Source organism: Ischnura elegans, chromosome 10, assembly GCF_921293095.1.
Source record: "Ischnura elegans chromosome 10, ioIscEleg1.1, whole genome shotgun sequence".
Taxonomy (NCBI): Eukaryota; Metazoa; Arthropoda; class Insecta; order Odonata; family Coenagrionidae; genus Ischnura; species Ischnura elegans.
The window spans coordinates 39,866,132-39,887,248 of NC_060255.1; the positions used below are offsets into that span (position 1 = coordinate 39,866,132).

Below are 21,117 nucleotides of genomic sequence, written 5' to 3' on the forward strand. Positions count from 1 at the left end.
AGTATATTAGTTTATCATGTAACTAAAATGCTTTTTTTAAGCAAATAATTTTAAAAACTAATAAAGCGTTGTTATGATTGTCTTAAAATGTTGGTTTCATTCACCTTTTCCATGCTAAAATGTAAAATGTTACAGCTTGAACGACCACGGCTTGCCCCCCCCCCTAGTTTCGATCCTGGGTACGCTCTTGAGGAGGAGCAAATTTAATGTTGCCAAAGGTACATAGTTCTCAGTTTTAACGTCGGCGCTGAGACAATAATCCTACTACCTCATTTTGAAGGTATTGAGAATAATCCTTTCACAGAAGCCCATAACATTGTGAGCTACTACGCTGAATGAGGCACCTTTGGTGAAAGGCACACAAGGAGAATGCGTGAGGTTTGGCAACACTGCTCCACTAGCAGATTCACAATGCTAACTCTACGGAGGTCTGAGACCGACTGACTGAGGCCACGCCTACAGTTTGCTGGTTGGCTAAGGCGAAAGTCATGTGTCGAGAAACTTTCCCTCCCCTCACCTCCGTTTACTTTAGCCTCACCAGCTCACCCGCAAAGATAAAATGAACAGAAAATAGGAGCCAAATTTTGTACTTCCTATCTTTTCCTCACAGAGGGCACCTGGGTAGTAGGGAGGAAATGATCCATAAGTCATAGCCAGAAAATATATGAGGGAATCAATGAAGGGGTAGTGACATTGAGGGGGAGGATCATTTTGAGGGGATACACTTAAGACTATCCAACCTAATATTTTTATGGGGTTTAACCCCTTGACTATGGCCTTGTATCATCTACAGCATGGCACTCATTCTCAATTTCAAAGTTAAATCATTGTAGGCTCATCAAAATCCTCTCCCATTCTTATGATTTCAGAGAGGGGAAATTTCCCTGTAGCCTCACTTGGGTCTGTTATGGGCATAATAATCCCTGTTATTCCAGAGAATCATGCCTTTTGTATTTTTTTCCATATAAAGTATTTTTTGCCAGATGGCTGAAAAGGTTGAAAAGAGAAGTTATTCTGCTTGATTTTAAATACTACCTAGTACATAGTTGCAATGATGTAGGATAATGAGACTAAAATGATATTCAGTAAATCATTTATCAACTGTACACACTTCAGGAGAGTTCAAGTATTTCGTAAGCACATTTTGGAGCTACTAAAGATTTTGAAGATATTTAGGTATGTTACTTCTATGGTCTTTGCAGCGTACTAGCAGAAAGCATTTCAACTATTTTCCCACCAACTACCATGAGAAGGGGTTAGGGAGAGGAGACGCTACTGACCACGTGAGAATCCAACGCGATGACAGTCCGGACACAAGGACGAGTTTTGGTCAACATTGTATAGCTTGTCCATGCAATTCATTTACCAGAATAAACCAACCTGGTGATATGTTAATGGTGGTTGAATTTATTTACGACGCCTGTTCATCCCTCCGCAACAGTCTTCGTTAGTAACCCAGTGAAATATTTTGGTGATTCATGAACTTGTTTCTTCCACATTAGCTACACTGGGTGGTGATGAGGTCAGAATCTAATGTGCCCAATTTCTATGAGTGACCTTGGTAGAAAAGCCGAATCTTTGGGGCAAGCATATTTTTGAATGAAGGAAAGTTAAAATAATTCATACAATGCCATTCTATGTTCACTTTAATGATATTAGCATTTGATTTTCAGACAGCAGGCATCCTTATTTAATTTCCATCTCACACCAGTACCTTTCTGTCAGTAGATTTATTTCAATCAGCTTCAAAAATAAACTAATAATTGGATTGTGTTATTGCAAGCTTCAACAACATATTTGTGACAGTTCGACAGCAAAAAGGATGCAGGTTTTCTTCAAGAGCCTCCTATGCTCAGATTGGTAGAATGAAGCCTTATGGCTATAGTGGACAGAATTGGGCTAAGTAACTAAGGAGCTTGGATCCTGGGACTTTTTGATTGATATGGCTTTTCCACTGGTAACGAGGAGAGAGAGGCTAATAAGTGAAGCCAACACACTTTTATTTTTAAAAATTAAATAGAAGATTTCATATGCTGGGACATAGTTAAGGATATTTCTCATACTGATCAAATTTTTGGGAACTAAATGCCAGCTTCAGACTACAAAATTCAAGTCAGCATTGTCAAATTTAATTTTGATCATGCTCTAATCGGTCTAACTAATACTACATCGGTCAACTACAACTGTGTAATTTTCATCAATATAACAAAACAAATTAATTATCTCAAGTCTACATTCAATGTGAAGGATAGGGCAAATAAGTTATCCACAGTGAATCTGGTCTCACTGGTTCAAGAGAGAGAAAGATATGACTGCGAAAATTGCACAGGAAAGCAAAATATAATCAGCAGTTGTTGACATTGATTTTGAGGGGTAATACCCTGTAGTCCAAAGACTAGATCAATTGGCAATTTCAGATTAATGTGATTTTTTTTTAAATTCTGATATAAGCAGTGAAGTTTTCTGAGACAGGGTAGAATCTTCACTATGGACAGGGTAGCACCTTCAATATAGGCAACACTCATTTCACCAGGGAAATAAATTGGCACATGAAATTGTGCATAATTGAATTTGTGCAGAAATTATTAATAAAATTACTAAACATTTCATTATTACAAATGTATATTCATTAAAACACTCCAATTTTTCCCAATTCTTTGATGATTCAGACTGTATCTTTCAGGTATGTAACTAATTATTATTACCACATGTTACGAAGATCACTGGAATGCTCCTCTAAAAATTTCATCATTATAAAGTTACATTCATTGGTTAAGAAAGACACATTTTTGTTTAAAAAACTTAAACCTCAATTGATCTGAGAAATTTGAAAGGCTTCACCTTTGAACTTTGAAAGACTTTGGTGGCCTTTGAAATGTCGATTAGGATTATAGGGAATATATATTCTAATATTTAATTCAAAGATTTATTTTTTAAATAAGACGGTTGTTTATAAATGTGAACCCTGGTAACTATGCATCTCAAGTAAAGACAAACCATTGATGGGTACCAATGAGTACCACATATTAATGCAGATTCAAATGATAGCGAAACAATGTACGAAGATACTTTCTGAATTCAAATAACTAGCCCCATGTGGCATTAGGAAACCCTTATGGCTGAGAAAATTACCTAGCATGATAAATCTAAACTCATAATTAATGGCTATCATAAATTAAACCATTATCAGTTAACATAATACTAGGCATGGACGGATCTAGGATTTCTTTTGGATCCTGATCGGATACTTGGTTTAAGGTGTCAAATCTTCAGATATTTTCAGTTCCATATAAATTTTTAATTGGCTGCTATAAAGCAAAGTAATTAATTATTCAAGCTCCTTCTGGATACATGCGATCAAGGCAATACTTTTAAGATTTTCATACACATTTTAATATTTTAGCTGATTAAAAATCATTTTTATAAACTTTCAAGTTATTTGATGGTATTCAAATTTTCCTCACGCATATTTCCCTTGAATTTTGTCACTTTTTCATTGCATGCTGACTTGTGTTTCACCCACAAATGCTTCAGTGATGGTGAGGTGGATTTTGTATTCGTCGCGGTAGTTTCACCCCGTAGCATACGTTGAGCTCTCCTTATCACAATAATGTTTCCACATAATAAAATTCATTTCTATCAATATTTCATTGAATTAAATTGCAACTGCACAATCTGTGACATAATTGACAATATTTAGAACAACATTGACTTCACATGCGACGAGGTGCGGGAACAGAACGAGAAGAGACTGAGACCAGTCAGCGATCTTGAGAAGAAGGGGTGGGTAGCAGAAGCGCGTAAAGAAGAGGTGGAGGGGCAGGAGCACGATCCCTCCACCCCTCTGTCTTTCAAGGAATGAGACTACGATTGAGGGAGTCAAGGAGGAACATGTCAGATCTTGCTATTTTGTGACGTCGTTGCCTTCAAAGCGAAGCCGGGCCAGTTATATGATATATGCAGTTGGTGTTTCCAGTTCGTCTCCACTTTTTTGAGGGCACTAATGATACGATTGTTCCTTTGTAAATAATTCTATTTCTACACCCTTAAAGCATATTCAGGAAAACTAAAAATGAGAAGAACTTTTACACAGAAGAAGGAAACAAAAATTAAAAAGGCTGGCTGGCAAAAATTCTTTGTAGGTAGAAGGAAAAATTCAAAAGATCTGGTGCTTTGCAAGTGCATTAAACCTGATATTCCTGGGAATTCAAACTCATGAGCTGAGGACATACTGCTGATTGCGCAAGTTAGGGCTCACTCAAGAATTTGTTTCTATTCCTTATGATAACCCAAAAATGAATAGGTTCAACTTTAGGATAGAGTACCCACACATAGATTGAATTCATTCCCATTAGAGTAATGAAGAAAAATGCCATGCAATATACTGATGGTGAACAGCTATCTCCATGTAAGATTCTAAGTAAGAATAAAGTAAGAGGCACTATTATTCCAATATCTAACATGACTCTTTCCAGACAAAAATCGTAAAGAAATTGACCATTACTGTAGATAGACTAATGATATTTAGCACTACATATATATTCTATCTAAGTTTACTTAATTTCAAAAGGTACTTCATAAACATGAGTCATATTTGTTACCTTGAGACAGCTGCCCAGCTGATTGATTCCGTCTAAGCTTCTCCTCAGCATCCCTCTTTTCTATTGATGAAATTGGTATAACTTCTTCGTCTTCAATAATGTTTGAATAATCTAGTCCATCTTGCACTCTCAATATTCCTACCGCCAAATACCTGTCCAGAGCATAGCTAGAGAGGGAATAAATAAAAATATCCGTAATTATAATATTCGCAAAACAGACACATGATGCATAAATTTATATTTTGCATAGGTAATCTAACTCTCGATCACAGAGTGTAAGATAAATATTTAATCTTTGGTTTTGCTCTAGTATTTACAATCACTTAAGCAATTAACATGTGAATGTGATCATAGCACTTGTGCAACTTTAAAGTTGCTTTGGCAATATACCAGAGCTCGCTCTAGGAGCTGCATTGTGTCTTGACAGTGGTGGATCCAGAGCTAGATCTATACGGATCTAGAGATCCCCTGCAGTATCTAGTTTACACTAGATAAAATGGTAATTTTGTTCGGACCCCCACTACTGCTGGGATATTACCGCCTGCTCCCCCTTGCCCCTATCCTGGATCGCCAACGTTTCTTTACTTTACCATTTATCACTACAAGATTAAATGTCCAGTTAAAAATTATTCAGTTTCCTAAAACTAACAATAATAGAGACAATAGTATTGCCCAAGATTGAATAACATCAAAGTTATCATTCTATACTGTCTAACATATTGCCTCTGCATAACTAATAGCTAGCTCATTTCTTACCAAATTGATCTCCTTTTAAATATTTTTTTTTAACGGAAACAGACTGAGAAAAGCATGGGGAAGCAAAATACTGGAAAATAACCAATGATTTTTTCCATGTAACTGATTTAATAGCCTGATTTAATAAATGGTCTCTGACCTGGAACACCCTCCCCTAGGGTCCACATATTAAATTCTAAACTGGGGTGAACTTCATACTCATACTCACTCAGCGATTTAACCTGCAGCTTGGATTGGATAGTTGAGGATAGAGCTCACCCCAGACTAAGCCAAAGGCATGCAAACTTCACACATTCAGACTGTGTCACTTTGAGGATTTTGTTTATCAACAGCCAAGTTCTCTATCCCCTGGGCTACCACTCTCCCCTGATTTAACCCTTTCGAGACGGCGGAGTTTTCCTCTTAGCATGACTGCTGTACTGAGCCCCAAGAGACTCTTCTTTCTCGTGGTACGGAGCATTTTTGGAGGACATTCGTTAAGAAGGGTCTCGCGGAACCTTTTTCGACTCCTCCCCGCTGGGACTCCGCATTATCTCGGACTCCGAGAGTAGTTGTGCTCCCTCCTTTCCGGATTTACGACCATACCTGCGGCATTGGTTTGCGGTCAACTATGTATTGCTTATATGTATTTAACATATGGATAATTATTGCTTGTACGTAAATTGCAGACTTTGAATTGAATTCCTCATTTTTTTTCTGAGCATTGTCAAATTTTAAACGAAGTTCTAAGTCAATATTAACGCATTTAATGCAGAAACAATTTCCATGTCGATGTTTATACATAACTCGAGATATAAGTTAATATTTATCGTAGAATTTTGTTTAAAAATTGTAAATGCTGCTCAAAAGAAAAATAATTCAATTCTTAGTCTATTTTTCTCGAGAAATGAACAAATATTTATTTCGAAAACTGACTGGATAAACAATTGTATGACCGCTGTCCCTTACCGCTAAGAGGGGTTATAAAAGACGAGGGGTCCGGGTACCCGGATTCCGAGGGTAAATCCTAAACCCCACATCTTTGGGTCCCGAGACAAAGACGATGTAAACCCGCGACCATCCTAAAAGGGGGAGAGCTAGAAAACGTATATATACGGCTTTCGTTCTCCTGGCCAGGAAAATCACACACGTAAATATACGGCTTTTGTCTCCTGGATCAGGAAACGTCCATACGTATATATACGTCTTTAGTAGGGAAAAGGTTAATACAGCCTACACTTTTTAAGCACACGACCATAACAATGGGCCATTATATAAACACAAATAAATATTACAATTTAACACTCCTGGAATGCTTACTGGATAATATTGAAGTACTGGAGTACTTCCTCCTTGTCACATGTCTGCCAATCTCCCTTGAATCCCATGAGAAGCATGTTGGGTTTCAATTTGCCCAACCCAACGAGCGTCATCAATGCTCTTGCCCCACTTTCCAGTTTGCCATCCTCACCTCCCTCGGCAATTGCGTAGAATGCTCTCACCCTATGACGGTGGAGCCAGCGGTACGTTTTCCTTGTGATGGCATTGTGCACCCCTTGTGAATGGCATCCCTAGAACAGAAGTGATACCAAGAGTATTTTATAATCAAGAGATTTGTATTAGTTGCTATACTTGCTTAAACTTTAACACCTTGCGTACGGATGGCAAGAATTCTCGTCATTTTTTTCCTGAACATTCCGGACGGATGACGAAGATTCTCGTCATTTAGGCGTTTCGACCTAAACAATTTTAAAGAGTACAATACGTATTCGTTAGTACGTTTTTAGTTGTTGTTCGTTATTCATAATAAATTAATGCATCATAACGTTTGATTGGGTAAAGTTATATTCTAAACATTAGCTTTTTGACCATGTTTAAACCAAAGGCATTACGCCCTGATAGGCACATATTTCCAAATCGGCATTTCTAGGAATTTAAATACTCGGTACACAACGTGTTAAAAGCCTATTGTGCCCATTAGTGTATGGAAAAAGAGTTTCACTCTGTCACTACCAGCCTATGATAACGTCATCCATCCTGAGTGAATAATTTTTCTCTAAGGCAGGTAAAATTGGAAAGGAACGCCCTTGATTGTCAAGAAAGCATCTCAATCTGTTGATCTCTCTTTAACATTTATTGAAGCCAAATTGTTCCAAGCGGTAATCCCAAAATTTTAATGTACGTGCATTTGTAAAATTTTTGCCATGAATAATTCTAGCATGTATTCTGAGTAGGTATTTTCCTCAACAAGTACAAATTTGTGCATGTGCCCTGGTTGCTTGCAGCAGTGGCTTTGCGTTTTCAAGAGTTCATTAATTTTACATCACGCGAAAAACAACATACAGTAAACTCTCGATTATACGAAGCAGGATTTTACGAAGTTTTCGATTATACGAAGTGATAGTGCGGTCCCGGCGAAAAGCCTATGGCAAATACATGGTGCTATTCGATTATACGAAGTTTCGATTTTACGAAATGTTTCGAATTTACGAACCCCGGGTCGGTCCCCAGGAGCGAAAGGCATTCGTTTATACGAACTATGGCGAAATATTTGTCAACAAAACTAGTTACGGCGGCGTATGTAGCTAAAAAAAAATCAGCGCTTCCAACTGTGGTTCATCAAAAGTGTGAAATCGTAAATGATAGTGCAACTTTTGGAGAGAAAGGGTTCGCCTAAAACCTCACGGTGGGAAATTAGGGGAAGTAGGAGTTAAGTAAAATATCGCGACTGACATAATGCCCCTATTTACGTGCCTATTCGTAAACATCGCATCGACAATGCTTCGTAGTTTAACATGTCGGGAAGGTCACCGGGGTATTCCGTACACTCCTAATTAACCCTTTGTACTGCTGTGAACGTACCTGGTACGTTCGCAAGGCAGGCTGCTGTGAACGTACTTCGAAGACTACTTGACTACTTTTCGCCGAAGCACTTCGAAGGGTCCCTAATCCGGGACCCTTTCCTCGACGAGCTCACCCTCGCTGGCCCCTCTCTTCGACCCTCCGAGCCTTTCTCCCCAAAAGTGACCGCTCTGACTGCATTTTGAAAATCTATCAATCAATGCCGTCATCAAAAATAATTGTTTGCATCGCACTCCTGCCAATCAGGCATTCAAGTAAGTCTCTGAACCGTTTTTCTGCGATGAGAAATAACGATTTTATTAACTTTGCTAAAATGGCCAAGTTAATAAAATTGTCATTTTTCATTGCAGGAACACGGTTCACAGACGTACTTTATTTCCTCTACTACAATCGCAAATTGCTGGAAATCGGCCGGATTCCCTTTGAAAGCGCATCATGAGGATGTTCTCGAGGTTGGTAATTGATACAACTAGCCTACTATTAATTCTACTGCTATAATATCACGGCTATAGTTGATTCGTTACGTTATACCTTCAGGAAGCTGCAGCGGATAAAATCGCGGAGGAGATTAGAGGCTTAAAAGATGATTTTGAAAAATTCTTGGAAAAAGCAGGAAGAGCACAGCGCGCAACATCAAACGATTATATTGCCCTTGACGATGATCTCCGAGCTTGCGACAATGGGACGCCGGTACATACGTCGGAAGAAGCAGCGGCCGGGACTAGTCAGAATAGCAGTGACGACGAAGATGAAAGTGAGGAAGCAATTTCACCAAATAAAAAAAAAATATACACGCTGCCCTCCAAACATTAAGATATTTTGATCTGGCTAACGAGTTAGGTCCCCATTTTCATTCCCATTTGTGCAAGTTAGAAACCATGGTGGAAGCGGCGATGGAGAAGGGCAAAAAGAAAAAAAATAACAGATTTTTTTAGTAGTATCTTTTCGTGTATACAATAGCCTTCCTGAGTAAACAACTTAAATATCTTAAGTATTGGGCTCTATTAACCACAAACTTATTTTTCAGGCTACTCGTAATGAAGACGCACTTCTAACTCTATGTAACTTTGTAACCATGAACTTCCTTCTCGCGCGTCTCCCCGTTTTCCCATGCCGAGAGATCTTTCTTTCCTAAGTCTTTGTTTACTTCCTCCGCGGCCTTCTGCTGATCTTGCTGACACCCACCTTATGCATCCCAAACCCCTCCTTCCCCAGCATTTCCCATTCACTCTCCCCCTAAGGTTACGGAGGTTGAGTGCGTCGTAGAAAAATACGCCCCCCAAACGTAAACTGACAATGAGGCAGAGCTGAAGGCCCTTTCCCCACCCTTCTTTCTCCTGCCCCCTTCACCACACCATATGCTGACCGCTTCTTTCCTCAGGCAATCCCCATTCCACTCTTATTCACCCCACCCACTGGGAACGATCCCCGATTGTGGAGAAGGGCATGGTTCATCTTTACCTGCAACGGGGGTAAGTTATTAACCGGAGAGAGGCTGAAGAAGTATCTTCCACTGTCGGGGAAATGGTGCCGCGCTTATAATTGTCTCTCTTCTTCTCTGCTGACGTTTCAATTGAAATTATTTTCTTTGCTCTTTCCTCACTATATTTATTTACGATTATGGCGCGACTACTTTTTAGTGCTAAAGCAAAGAAAATATTTTCTCTATGTCAATGATCCATTGCATAACTTTCAATATGGCGGAGAAAGGGACACGAAAACTAAATGAGGTGAATGTACAGGTTTTTGCGTGTCATTTTTGGGAAATCACGCAAGTGAACCAATACTTCACACACGTTGGGAAATGATGAAACATCTCTTGTAGGAAAATAATCAATGCGGATAATAACGTTTCTCTTTTTATTTCTCCTATAATATGTTTCTCCTGTCGTTTTCCGGTTGGAACCTAGCTCCTGCCGGCATAAAAAAAGAGAGAAATACTACATGAACGTAGCACTTCACACCCGGTATGAAGAATATGGTCCTGATGAAGAATTAAGTCTTTCGTAGCAATTTCTGCTAAGATGACGGAGCACAGTATCCGGACGGAGAACTCAAACAGAATTTACTTCTAATATTCGCCAGAAGATAATCATATCCTACGTAATTTATAATCGTAACTGAATCTCAATGAAAATAACTAATGGAAAAGATAACACATTCAACTGAAAATACGGAGTAACTCGAAATACTAACTTACGAAAGTTATTTTGGAAACGGGTTGAGGCCCTCATTTTTCTTTTTTTTCTCGTCACTGAGCGATAGAGGGCGACATAAATGGCGGTTAGGACGGCTGCCGCTAAAATTCCGTGGGTGCTGGAAACAAATATCTATCTTACGCATACTTAATAGTTTTTATTCGCTCCTAACCACAAATTTATAACATTCAATTCTTATAATAAACTTTGCAATTCATTATTTGATTACGTTTTCTAAACTGGTCGGGAATTTCTTAAGCGATCGTTGATGTTGAAGTATGAACGAGAAATGGGAATTTTATGGTGGTATAATTATTTAACGATCTTTCACAGCATAAATCGATAACAAAAAGCCTTTTCTATGAATAATACCGGGAATAATTCCGAGAATAACCACCGAAAACATTTAAATAAGACCACTAAAGACAAAAAAGGGCGGAAGAAACAAAAGCGAACATTTTTTCGTGACTTACGAAAAAGGTTTGAATTTACGAAACTCGATTTTACGAAGTGCCAATTTTCCGGTCCCACTGACTTCGTAAAATCAAGAGTTTACTGTAATTGATCCTACCGAAAAGAAAGCTAAAAACTGTGAAATACATGTAAGTTAGTTAATACGGACAATTCAAAAATGTTTAGCAAATTAACAGTGGTTTCTCATGTGCCTACAACTGTATACAATTTATTTTAATTTTATAAAATAATTTTTAACTTTGGACTTTGTTTCTGAAATTTGTCCATCTTATTTGGGAGGGCCAAAAAAAATTTGGGTGGGCCCGGGCCCACCCTGGCCCACTCATGGCGCCACCAACGTGTGCTTAGCATTCTCATTTGGGAATGAAAGAACCTAAGGGGTAGCATTAAATTTGGCAGTGAGAATAGCGATGGAGAAATGCTTTGGATGGAAAATAGCGATGGAAAACCATTGAGTATTTCAATCAAGCAATAATCGTTACGGAATCTGTTTCATACCTTGATTGAGTGAAAAAATTAAATTTACTGCAATAATAAGCCCCTGCTTCAGATTTATGGCAATAAGAAATCAACGTGGAAGTTCTAATACACCTAATTAATGAAGATTTAAAAAAAAGTGGTAGGCTTTTTATTCCAAATGAAAAATCAAACAGCCAGCCATAGCATATTTTGCATGTTTCCATTGCCATGCTAATGTCATCATGCAGTTATAGCCATCAATAATTCTTTAATTTATCAAAAAATGGTTATAAGGGTCTTAAAACTCCACTTCATGCATTAACAAATAATTATCAATAATGCAATGCTCAAAATTAATTTGCAAATCATTATTATAGGACTAAGAATTCATGGCTCCACTATCGTGACCCATTCAAATGCTACCTTCGGCAGAACAAAATTGAACTGATGAGATAAAAATTGAATTCTTGATGCCAAAAATAATTCTTTAATTTATCAAAAAATGGTTATAAGGGTCTTAAAACTCCACTTCATGCATTAACAAATAATTATCAATAATGCAATGCTCAAAATTAATTTGCAAATCATTATTATAGGACTGAGAATTCATGGCTCCACTATCGTGACCCATTCAAATGCTACCTTCGGCAGAACAAAATTGAACTAATGAGATAAAAATTGAATTCTTGATGCCAAAAATAAATGATAATTATCTCATCAGCTGATTTTAGCTGAATGCATATTTTAAAATGATATAAATTTATGTACCTTTATAACATGCCCGCAAATTAAAAGTGAGAGTTTCTTGGTGACGAGGTTTGCAAAGTCTACCAATGGCGGTCTTGAGCTTGGTATTCCAGTCAGGACAAGTATCTGAGGACGATAATTCTTAACATGTTCTTCAACTTGATTCAATTCCTGCACTGACTTCAGTGCTGTGTTGAAAGACTGCGCTTGAGTGGAGGAGCCCCAGTTAACCTCTGCAATACAAAAATACCAAATAAGATACTAAGTATTGTGGCAGATTTAGGGGGAGGTCACAGGGATCATGACTTTATCATTAAACTTCTTAAATGTCCTATATATATTATTCCGTTGCATCTGCTGTTAAGAATAAAAATGAAATTTTAGGCTCCAAATGCTTAAAAAATGGGTATTTTAAAACAATATTACAAGGGAGAATGCCCCTCTCTCCTAGGGGTTTTTCCAAACTTCCCAGACTCAGGTTATGACCCCTCACCCTAATTTGACGTTGAATCCACCCATGACTGAGAACAAACATACATTTATAATTCTTAGAATCATTTGTGTTACAGCTTTTTGCATGCATGATCTAGTGACATTTTAAAAACAGAAAAAAATTATTACTGGAGTGGAAACATTCTCTGAAGAAAGGGGAACAAGCCAATGGAAATAGAATATCAAAACATCTTAAAACATTCATTAATGGAAGAGTTAAGAAATACCTTGACCACCAATTTTTTTAAATACAAGTTGACAAAATTTTTCTCAATTCTTGCACTGTTTAAAAATAGTATTGGCCGTTTCAAAATTTTTTACACGAAATGATTAAATGCTTAGTAAACTGAAGAAAATTTTGACATTATTATACTTTTACATGAAGTCATTGGATATTTTGCTTTGCTAATATTACATCACTATTGTACAGAGTGTTGTCCAACAGTGTGTCGATTTTTTATATTTATATATTTTATAGGATTGTAAATGAGCTGTCTGTTACCTAAGGAACAAAATATTTAAAAATGGTATAATATTTGGCTGAGATAGCTTGATGCAACTTAAATTGATTTTTCAACGATAGAGGCTAATTGAGAACATCTCACAATTTTGAGTACATATAGTGATTGGTCAAAGCATACACATGTATTCAAGATTCATCTATAAGCCTATGGCATTTAGTTCCATACCTGGTTTCCTGTAAGACACATACAGATACAGCGTCACCACAACCACAAAAGTGATCAGTGCTGTCCACCATGACATCAAAAACATGACAGCAATGCATAACAAGGTTCCAATTAAACTAACCCAGGCATTGTAGTACTGAAAAATCAAGAAAATCACTGTTATGTCTCTAGATTTGATATGAAATATGAAGAGGAGTTTTGATTCAGATTATCATTTGAATACTCACACGGAATGCAGGACGCCATCCAGGAGATTTAGAGATGGATGCATGGAAAACTGAGAAATTGATGAGGGCGTATGCAGCCAGGAAGAAGTTGGACAGAAGAGGTGCAATGGCATTCAGTTGTGCTGTAAAACATTGATATTTTTTATTTAATTATGGGTGAACCCATTTACCATAATCTTACACAAAAATTCTGCAGGTAATAGAAAATAATAAACACACATACATATCCCAGATGGCACAGAATCCTCCGTATCTAATTCGAATGCAGATAGTATCCATTGACGAAAAGCGACAGAGCGTTAGTCAATGGATACTATCTGCATACGAATTAAATACGGAGGATTCTGTGCCGTCTGGGATAGAATTAACCCAATAACATTATTAAATACAGTATTTCACGATTGATGTATACACAAAACAAGGAGGTGCATACAATTATTAAGTAACGTCTAAAATATGAATGTGTTCTGGTAGTACATAGTTGAGTTTAACTTTGCCACAAGTAACATTGAAATTTAGATAATGCCATAGAGACATCAATAGTTGAACCTAGTTTATTAAAATTCCTCTTTTAAATAGGTGAGGATTTTTAGAACTATGACGGGGTAAGTTAACATTTTCAAATGAAAGGAGATAAGAACAATCTATTTAGGAATTAATAATCTTATAATCTCTTAAACATAAAAATGTACGCAGAGAAATAACTACAATAATAGCAAAATGCTACTGGATGTAGGTACTAAGGCCGTAGCAAGCAGGGGAGGGAAGTCTAGGGATTTAAACACCCCCGAAATGCTTGAGGGATACAGCCTTAAACACGTACTCCTCCTCTGCCAGAATCCTCTCCCCACCAAATCTATTCCCTTTCCAGAAGAATCCCCCCAAAAATTTTCTTGGCTCAGTCTTGATAAGAATAACTGAATTATTAAATATAAACTGAAATTTTGAAAGTTCCACAATATAAATTTCAATTCAAAAGGATCATGAAATCTTAGTAATTGCTTTTATTTGGCACAAAATATAATCCCATCAAAGCATTCCTTATAAAGAGATAATTTATGCAATTTTTACGCCCAAAAATTGTAACATGTAATGTTGAAAACAATTCACAAAATCTTACCAATTAAAATGCATCCAAGGGATATAAAGAACACTAACACGTAGCCTCTGACAGGGTCATTATTGGCACCATAGCCTTCTCCAAAGAAGCCAATCAAAGGATATAGTTTATCCTTGGCAAGAGCCTAAAAAGAAGGAATGATGATACATTTTATCAAGGGCTGAAATGGGTTACAGAAAGTAAAATCTTCTGGCAAATGCGAATTTTTCCTGACATATAGGTAGGCAGTTCGCTACCTTGGTTTGACAAGGTTCTAACTGACCATCAGCTGGTTTTAAGAAAAACCTTGTAAAAGTTTTAAACTGCTCTATTTCTATTATTAATAGGAATTTATTTTTGATTTTTGGCAATACACTAGTGATCCACTAGATACACTAGTAATTATTACTTTAAGAAAATATGCTATTTATTTTATTTTTTTTACATGTTTATATGAGTAATAAAATAAGTAAAATGCAGTTAGAACCATGTCACACCAAATATTAGTTTTTTCTCCTTGCAGTTGGAACTTTGTCACTGTTCTAAATCTGTTATTATTTTACAAAGAGGAATAAAAACCGGTGCAACACATAGAGAAACATAAACTTAGTTTTCTTGAGTGAAAACACCAAATTTTGCAAAAAGGTCAGTTAGAACCTTGTCAAACCAAGGTAGCGAGTTGATATCAACCTCTAGATCATGCATTTATGATGAATATTTACTGTGTTAGCTCAAACTTTGTACACAGTTGAGCAATTATTCAATTATATTTTTCCAACAAATTTTAAGCCAGCTTCAGCCTATATCTTGACCCTAAATATGTACTCTATAAAAACCGCATGTGAATTCTCCACTGCTCCAATTTAATCTTGGATCTCTGGGTCTCGGATCATGGCTACAGAAGATTTCAGACTTATTGCCCCATGTATAGATCTTCAAGAAGGAGCAGCACCTCTAACGGGATTCCACTACCAAATATCGAATTCGTTAAATACTTGGGGGTCACCATTACCCGGGATCTTTTGTGGGGTAAGCACATACGTGAAGTATGCGGTAAAGCTAACCGTAAACTTGGATTTGTAAAAAGAATTCTCAGTAAATGCCCAAAAAAGGTGAAAGAAATAAGCTACCTGACTCTGGTGAGGCCTCACTTGGAATATGCTGCTAGCGTGTGGGACCCTTACGAGGTAGGACTAATAGGTGAAATCAATCGAGTACAGCGCAGGGCGGCCAGATTTGTGATGAATTGTTACGACAAAAAGTGCAGCGTTTCAAGTATGTTACACGAGTTAGGATGGGAATCTTTACAGGAGCGAAGATCAAAGCAAAGGCTTAACTTACTTAGGAAACTCGAAGAAGATATTTTCTCAGACGACGTGAATCATATCCTTCGTTTACCATCGTACTATAGTAGACGCGATCATGAGAAAAAAATAAAAGAAATAGACTGCAAAACAGAGAGATTTAAAATGTCATTCTTCCCTCGTACTATTAAGGATAGCAACGTTGTCTCAATTGAAAGGATTAATGGCAACGCTTGCTAGGATCACTCATTGCATGTTTTTTCGTAGTTTTAACCTAGCATGTATTTGCTTTAGGAATTACTAACCATTAGCATTTTTTTATGAATAAGCATGCATATTTTTCTAGTGTGCGTAATATTTCTATGACCGTGTGGTGTGCATGTGGCGGTCCTCTTGCACGTTGCATGTTGGTGATTGGTCACCCCCTGCCAAACACCCTAGAAGTGGCTCGCAGGGTATCATGTAGATGTAGATGTACTGCCTCTTATAAGATTAAATCAGTTTGTTTTTTTGAATAAGTGCTGTTAATACATAAATGGAAAGACCTGGGAAATATCCAATGGAAATTTTAAACACTACAGCAAACATAAACTAAAATCCTGACTCTATATGCTTATTACATCTTATTTATTTGCCTCATCCTCATGAATATCAGTATGTCTGCTAGAAATGACAAGTTTTCATTGTGGTATGTGCAGAAAAATTATGCAAATAAGCAGTATAAAATATTGTTTTCTAAGATACTTTCCAGTAACACTTCATAATTAAAGTGACCTCATTGAGCTCATTGCAGCCTTCTCACAAAAAGCATAATTTTTATACTTTACAAACCTGCAGAACTCGAGGAGCTCCAACCAAGCTAGCAATAGCAGATGACAGAGTAGCAGCAAAACATCCACCATAAATCAGTGGTCCCCAAGAAGAGACTAGCTCCATAGCCTGAAATACATATATTATTATTATTATTGCCAAGGAATTTGTATATCCTCTTTCCTCTAAAGACAGTTATACTTTATGCATAAAAGTTTTACATTATGCATAGCTTTTAAGGGTGTATTTTGATTTACTAATAACGATAATTGAGATATGGAATACATATGACTGATGCAGAGGGGTAGACTCAATGGGGCCCAAGCCCCCTCAAAAATTCGTTAAGGGGGTGAGGAAAAAATGTGTCAGGCTTGTCGATTTTCCCTCAAAAATATTCTAATGTTGATCATATGGCTCTTCTAAAATGCTTTAAAATATATTTAAAACTCACTACATATTTATAAAATTTCCTGGGGCAAGACCACTGCTAAGGGTCCCCCCAATATTTTTTATAACTCGCCACCACTGGACTAATAAGCTTTTGGAGCCCAAGTGCACCACTACATGAAATTACCCACATTTTATGATGAAACAAGAGAAATAAAAATTACAAAAGACAAAATTCTATTCTATCCAAAATTAGATTAATCTTCATTCCAGAATTAAAAAAGTCTGCCTGGTAAGGAATAAATTGCCCTGGTCAAAAAATGACCCAGGTAAATTATCATCATTTAACAGCATAGTTTGTTAAACACCTCACCATTAAAAAAATTATACAAGAACTTTTTATATAAAAAGGTGATTGTCTTATGATAAATGGAATTTCGTTTTCAGAAGCAGCAATTTCGATCCACATTATCATGTTTAAGTACATGCATACAAATAATCTATGAAAGGCAAGCACTTATTTATGATAATTATCTAAAACCAATAGTGGAGACTTTTGGATTCAAATAAATAAGCTAAATGTACTGGGCGATCTTTGACTGAAAATAAATTATTAATTCAACTGCATTTCCTTTACCTGGCTGTCATTTTCAAGTCCATAGTTGCATGTCCTGTCAGTGCAGTTCTTGAGATACGTCCACGGATCAGGTAAACTGTCATTAAGAGCAAGGTAATATTCCGTGACATTTCCTGAGGCATCACGAAGCGTGCATCCTCCCAGCATAAAAGCATATCCAAAATAAGACAAAAATGTGACAGCAATTGCCAATAGGGTTCCGATGGGAATAGCTTTACTTGGATCCTGTAAAAAAAAGTTCAGAATCAAATAGTAAATATGTACATGGGCTTTGATAATCAGAACATTGAACATTACAATCATTTAACATCTACCTAACACTAAGTAAGGATTCAAATAGATCCTGAATTTTACAATTTACAGTTTCATTTTTCTTGAACCATTATATTGTGTCACACCAATTATGATTTCTTTCTACCTTTCCTACACTTTATACTATCCTACTTTTATCGATATATATTCATATACATACTGGGATTCTCTTAGAAAATGCAAATGAACACTAATTGGATCTATGATAAAACATTAAAGTAAAATTAAATTTATCACACCATGAATATGCTAAAAATTATAGACAGCTCTTACGGCGGAAAACAATTAAAATGTAATTGTAATCCTATTGATATCACTAAATAGCTGAAAAATTTAAAGTCTCAATAAATAGGTGTTTCCCAAAAAACGAAAAGAAATATCAATCTCGTTGCACAACTGAAATGTATGAAAAAATAATGAAACCTCATTGGCTACAGTTCATGCCACTTCCCCAGCTATCAAGACCCCGGATGTATGCGACAGTTTGGGGAACTGCCACAGTCGATGGCAGTCAATGTGTTCCTTGTTCATGATGCAGTTCTCTCTTATTTTACTAACTGATTCCCCAATGCTCCATGTGCTATAAAAACCATGAGTTACACATTGGGAAAACTTAGAGGTTCATTTTTCCACAAGTTAATAGATAGGATGAAAATTCAAAAACTGTATTCCCTTCAGTAAGCTCGTGGGCCACATGGCTGGCCCACATTGTTGCATTTGTGTGCTGTTTTTCTTATGATGACATAATATACATGCTATATGCAGTAGCTGCGCATTATTTAGTCCTAGAAAGCCTCACCTAGTTGTTTGTAAGTAATCAGCACAAGATTAGCAATAAATAGTGCTTGAATGGAAGCAGGCATCAGAGGCACAGTGAAGGGGGAATTTGGGGGATAAAATTGAGAGAGATTTTAAAATTTAATCCATTTTACTTCATTGGATAAATATTACTTATGGAATAGTGCAAGGATTAATAAAATATCCTGTCAGAAAGCCATAAAACTCACCATTTTGAACTATTTATCTTAAACTTTTTCTGGGGGAGGGCACCCACACCTTCCGCTTACTTTGGCGGGAATTCCATAACTCCCAGTATTAGTTGCACCTAAAACCCCCCCTAGCCTTAATTCCTAGCTGCACCCCTTGCAGGCATGACTGAGCCATGAGTGGCCCACACGCCTAACTGTATAACATTTTTCTTTCAGCATCACTTATAGCTGTGCAACAAATTTTGTATGATATTTGCCTACTTTGACATGCAAGCAATATTCGGCATGTTTATGTTACTTTTATGGGTACCTTGGCAATAAGCCTGCTTCCTTCTCTCCTTCGCAGGGTCAGGGTGGATTTTGTTCTACTATTAATTCTAAATGTGTTCCCTACCCAGACGGCACAGAATCCTCCGTACATAATTCGTATGCGGATAGTATCCATTGACAAAAAGCGACGGAGCAGTAGTCAATGGATGCTATCTGCATACGAATTAGATACGGAGGATTCTGTGCAGTCTGGGTAGTGACAAAAAGTTCACTAAACAATAAAGGAAGTCCAAATTTATTTTTTGTAATAAAATTTTTACTAAATGTTGGAAACTTAAGGAAATAAAAAAATTGAAATTGGGCCACCTGCTCAACCGCATAACAACCCTTTCCTATTGGACGTCTGGTGGAGCCGACAGGCATTTTCATAAGAGGAAGACCTGACGTCCGGTATAGCTGTCGCAGATTTTTCAACGCAATTAATTCAATTAATTATCCTAAAAGGTATGCAACTTTAATAAATGCTAAAATGTAGTGTTCTCCACTTGGAATAGAATGCAATATGCATTTGTCATTGAAGTGCATAGTTCACCGTCAGTCTGGTATACCATTCAACAATCACTAAATGATTGATCCCTTCAAATACAAGGATAAAAGATATTTAAATTTAAAATAGTCAGACGAGCATGAGTTAATGTATCTTCGTTTGAAGTTGTAGGTAAGGAAATTGTTACATTCTATTAATTGAGTTAAAAATTCTTCCATTTCATTTATTTTCATAGCTTGGAAACTTGATGCATTATTTCAGTTAGTTTCCAAAATAATTCAATTATAATCAGCTTTATAAAATTAAGCAATAAAAATTAATACTCGATTATGAGATGGAACTGAGCTGCGATATCAATAACCAAACCGGATTTGGAACCATAAAAAAGTAGAACATAGCCATCCTTAATTTTAAACCAGAGGTTTTCATGGAATTTGTAATCTTAATTAGGAAATTTTACCTTTAAGTCACCTGAAAGGTTAGCTCCAGCAACAATCCCTGTTACTGCCGGGAAAAACACTGAGAAAACTGAGAAGAAGTCATGTTCAACCCCTTCAAAATGTCTATAATCAGCATGCAGATTGGTCACAAAAGTTTCATCTGAAAATGGTTTTATAAACGAAAATTAGATAAAAATTGGATTTGAAAGAATTTAGAGGTGCTCCAACAAAGAAATGATTTATGTTTATGAAACATTGATACTCACAATTATAACCTACAAAACCTTTGGCTATTTCCTCATCATCTACTGGTCCGATGATGCTTCCAATCACAAAATCAATTTGTGATGCAATAAGAACAAACAGCAATACCATTTGAGTCTGAAAATAATATCAGATGAAAAAATTACATGTATTAGCAAATAAATGGAAACATATTTTAGCAAATACATATCACAGTTCAACATTTATCATGGGAAATAAATTAAATATCTCCCAATGTATTATTCATGCATGATAGCTCTAATCTACAGGATGCTAAATGTGTACTTCAGGTAGTTCCACCTGTAGGATATGCTCCATCTATACTCATTAAGTTTTTAAAAAATATTTGATAAATACTACAAATATGATATTTATGATTAATATATTGGGACTTTAATTATTTGTCAAGTAATTCTTTGGCCTGAAAATCACTTTCACCTCATGAAAAAGTACCTTGAAGAATAGACAGGGGTCTGATTAAGATTAAATAATTATAAAAATAATTGATAAATGAAAAAATGAAGAAACAGGTATTATAATAAATAGAATATAGTATTAATGAGTTAAAAAATTA

General features: G+C 36.5%; 1 protein-coding gene across 2 annotated transcripts in view; it reads right to left on the reverse strand.

Moving 5' to 3' along the window:
- LOC124167073 (solute carrier family 12 member 3-like) overlaps positions 1–21,117 on the reverse strand; it is a 255,017-nt gene that overhangs the window by 13,574 nt on the left and 220,326 nt on the right. For both annotated transcript variants that reach the window (XM_046544865.1, XM_046544863.1), the window contains exons 6-15: positions 20,546–20,660; positions 20,300–20,439; positions 17,722–17,946; positions 16,719–16,826; positions 14,605–14,728; positions 13,485–13,606; positions 13,258–13,393; positions 12,098–12,309; positions 6,657–6,907; positions 4,602–4,768 (exon numbers count right to left, since the gene is read on the reverse strand). In XM_046544865.1, coding sequence (XP_046400821.1) covers positions 4,602–4,768; positions 6,657–6,907; positions 12,098–12,309; positions 13,258–13,393; positions 13,485–13,606; positions 14,605–14,728; positions 16,719–16,826; positions 17,722–17,946; positions 20,300–20,439; positions 20,546–20,660 — 1,600 coding nt within the window. The remainder of the gene's footprint in view (positions 1–4,601; positions 4,769–6,656; positions 6,908–12,097; positions 12,310–13,257; positions 13,394–13,484; positions 13,607–14,604; positions 14,729–16,718; positions 16,827–17,721; positions 17,947–20,299; positions 20,440–20,545; positions 20,661–21,117) is intronic.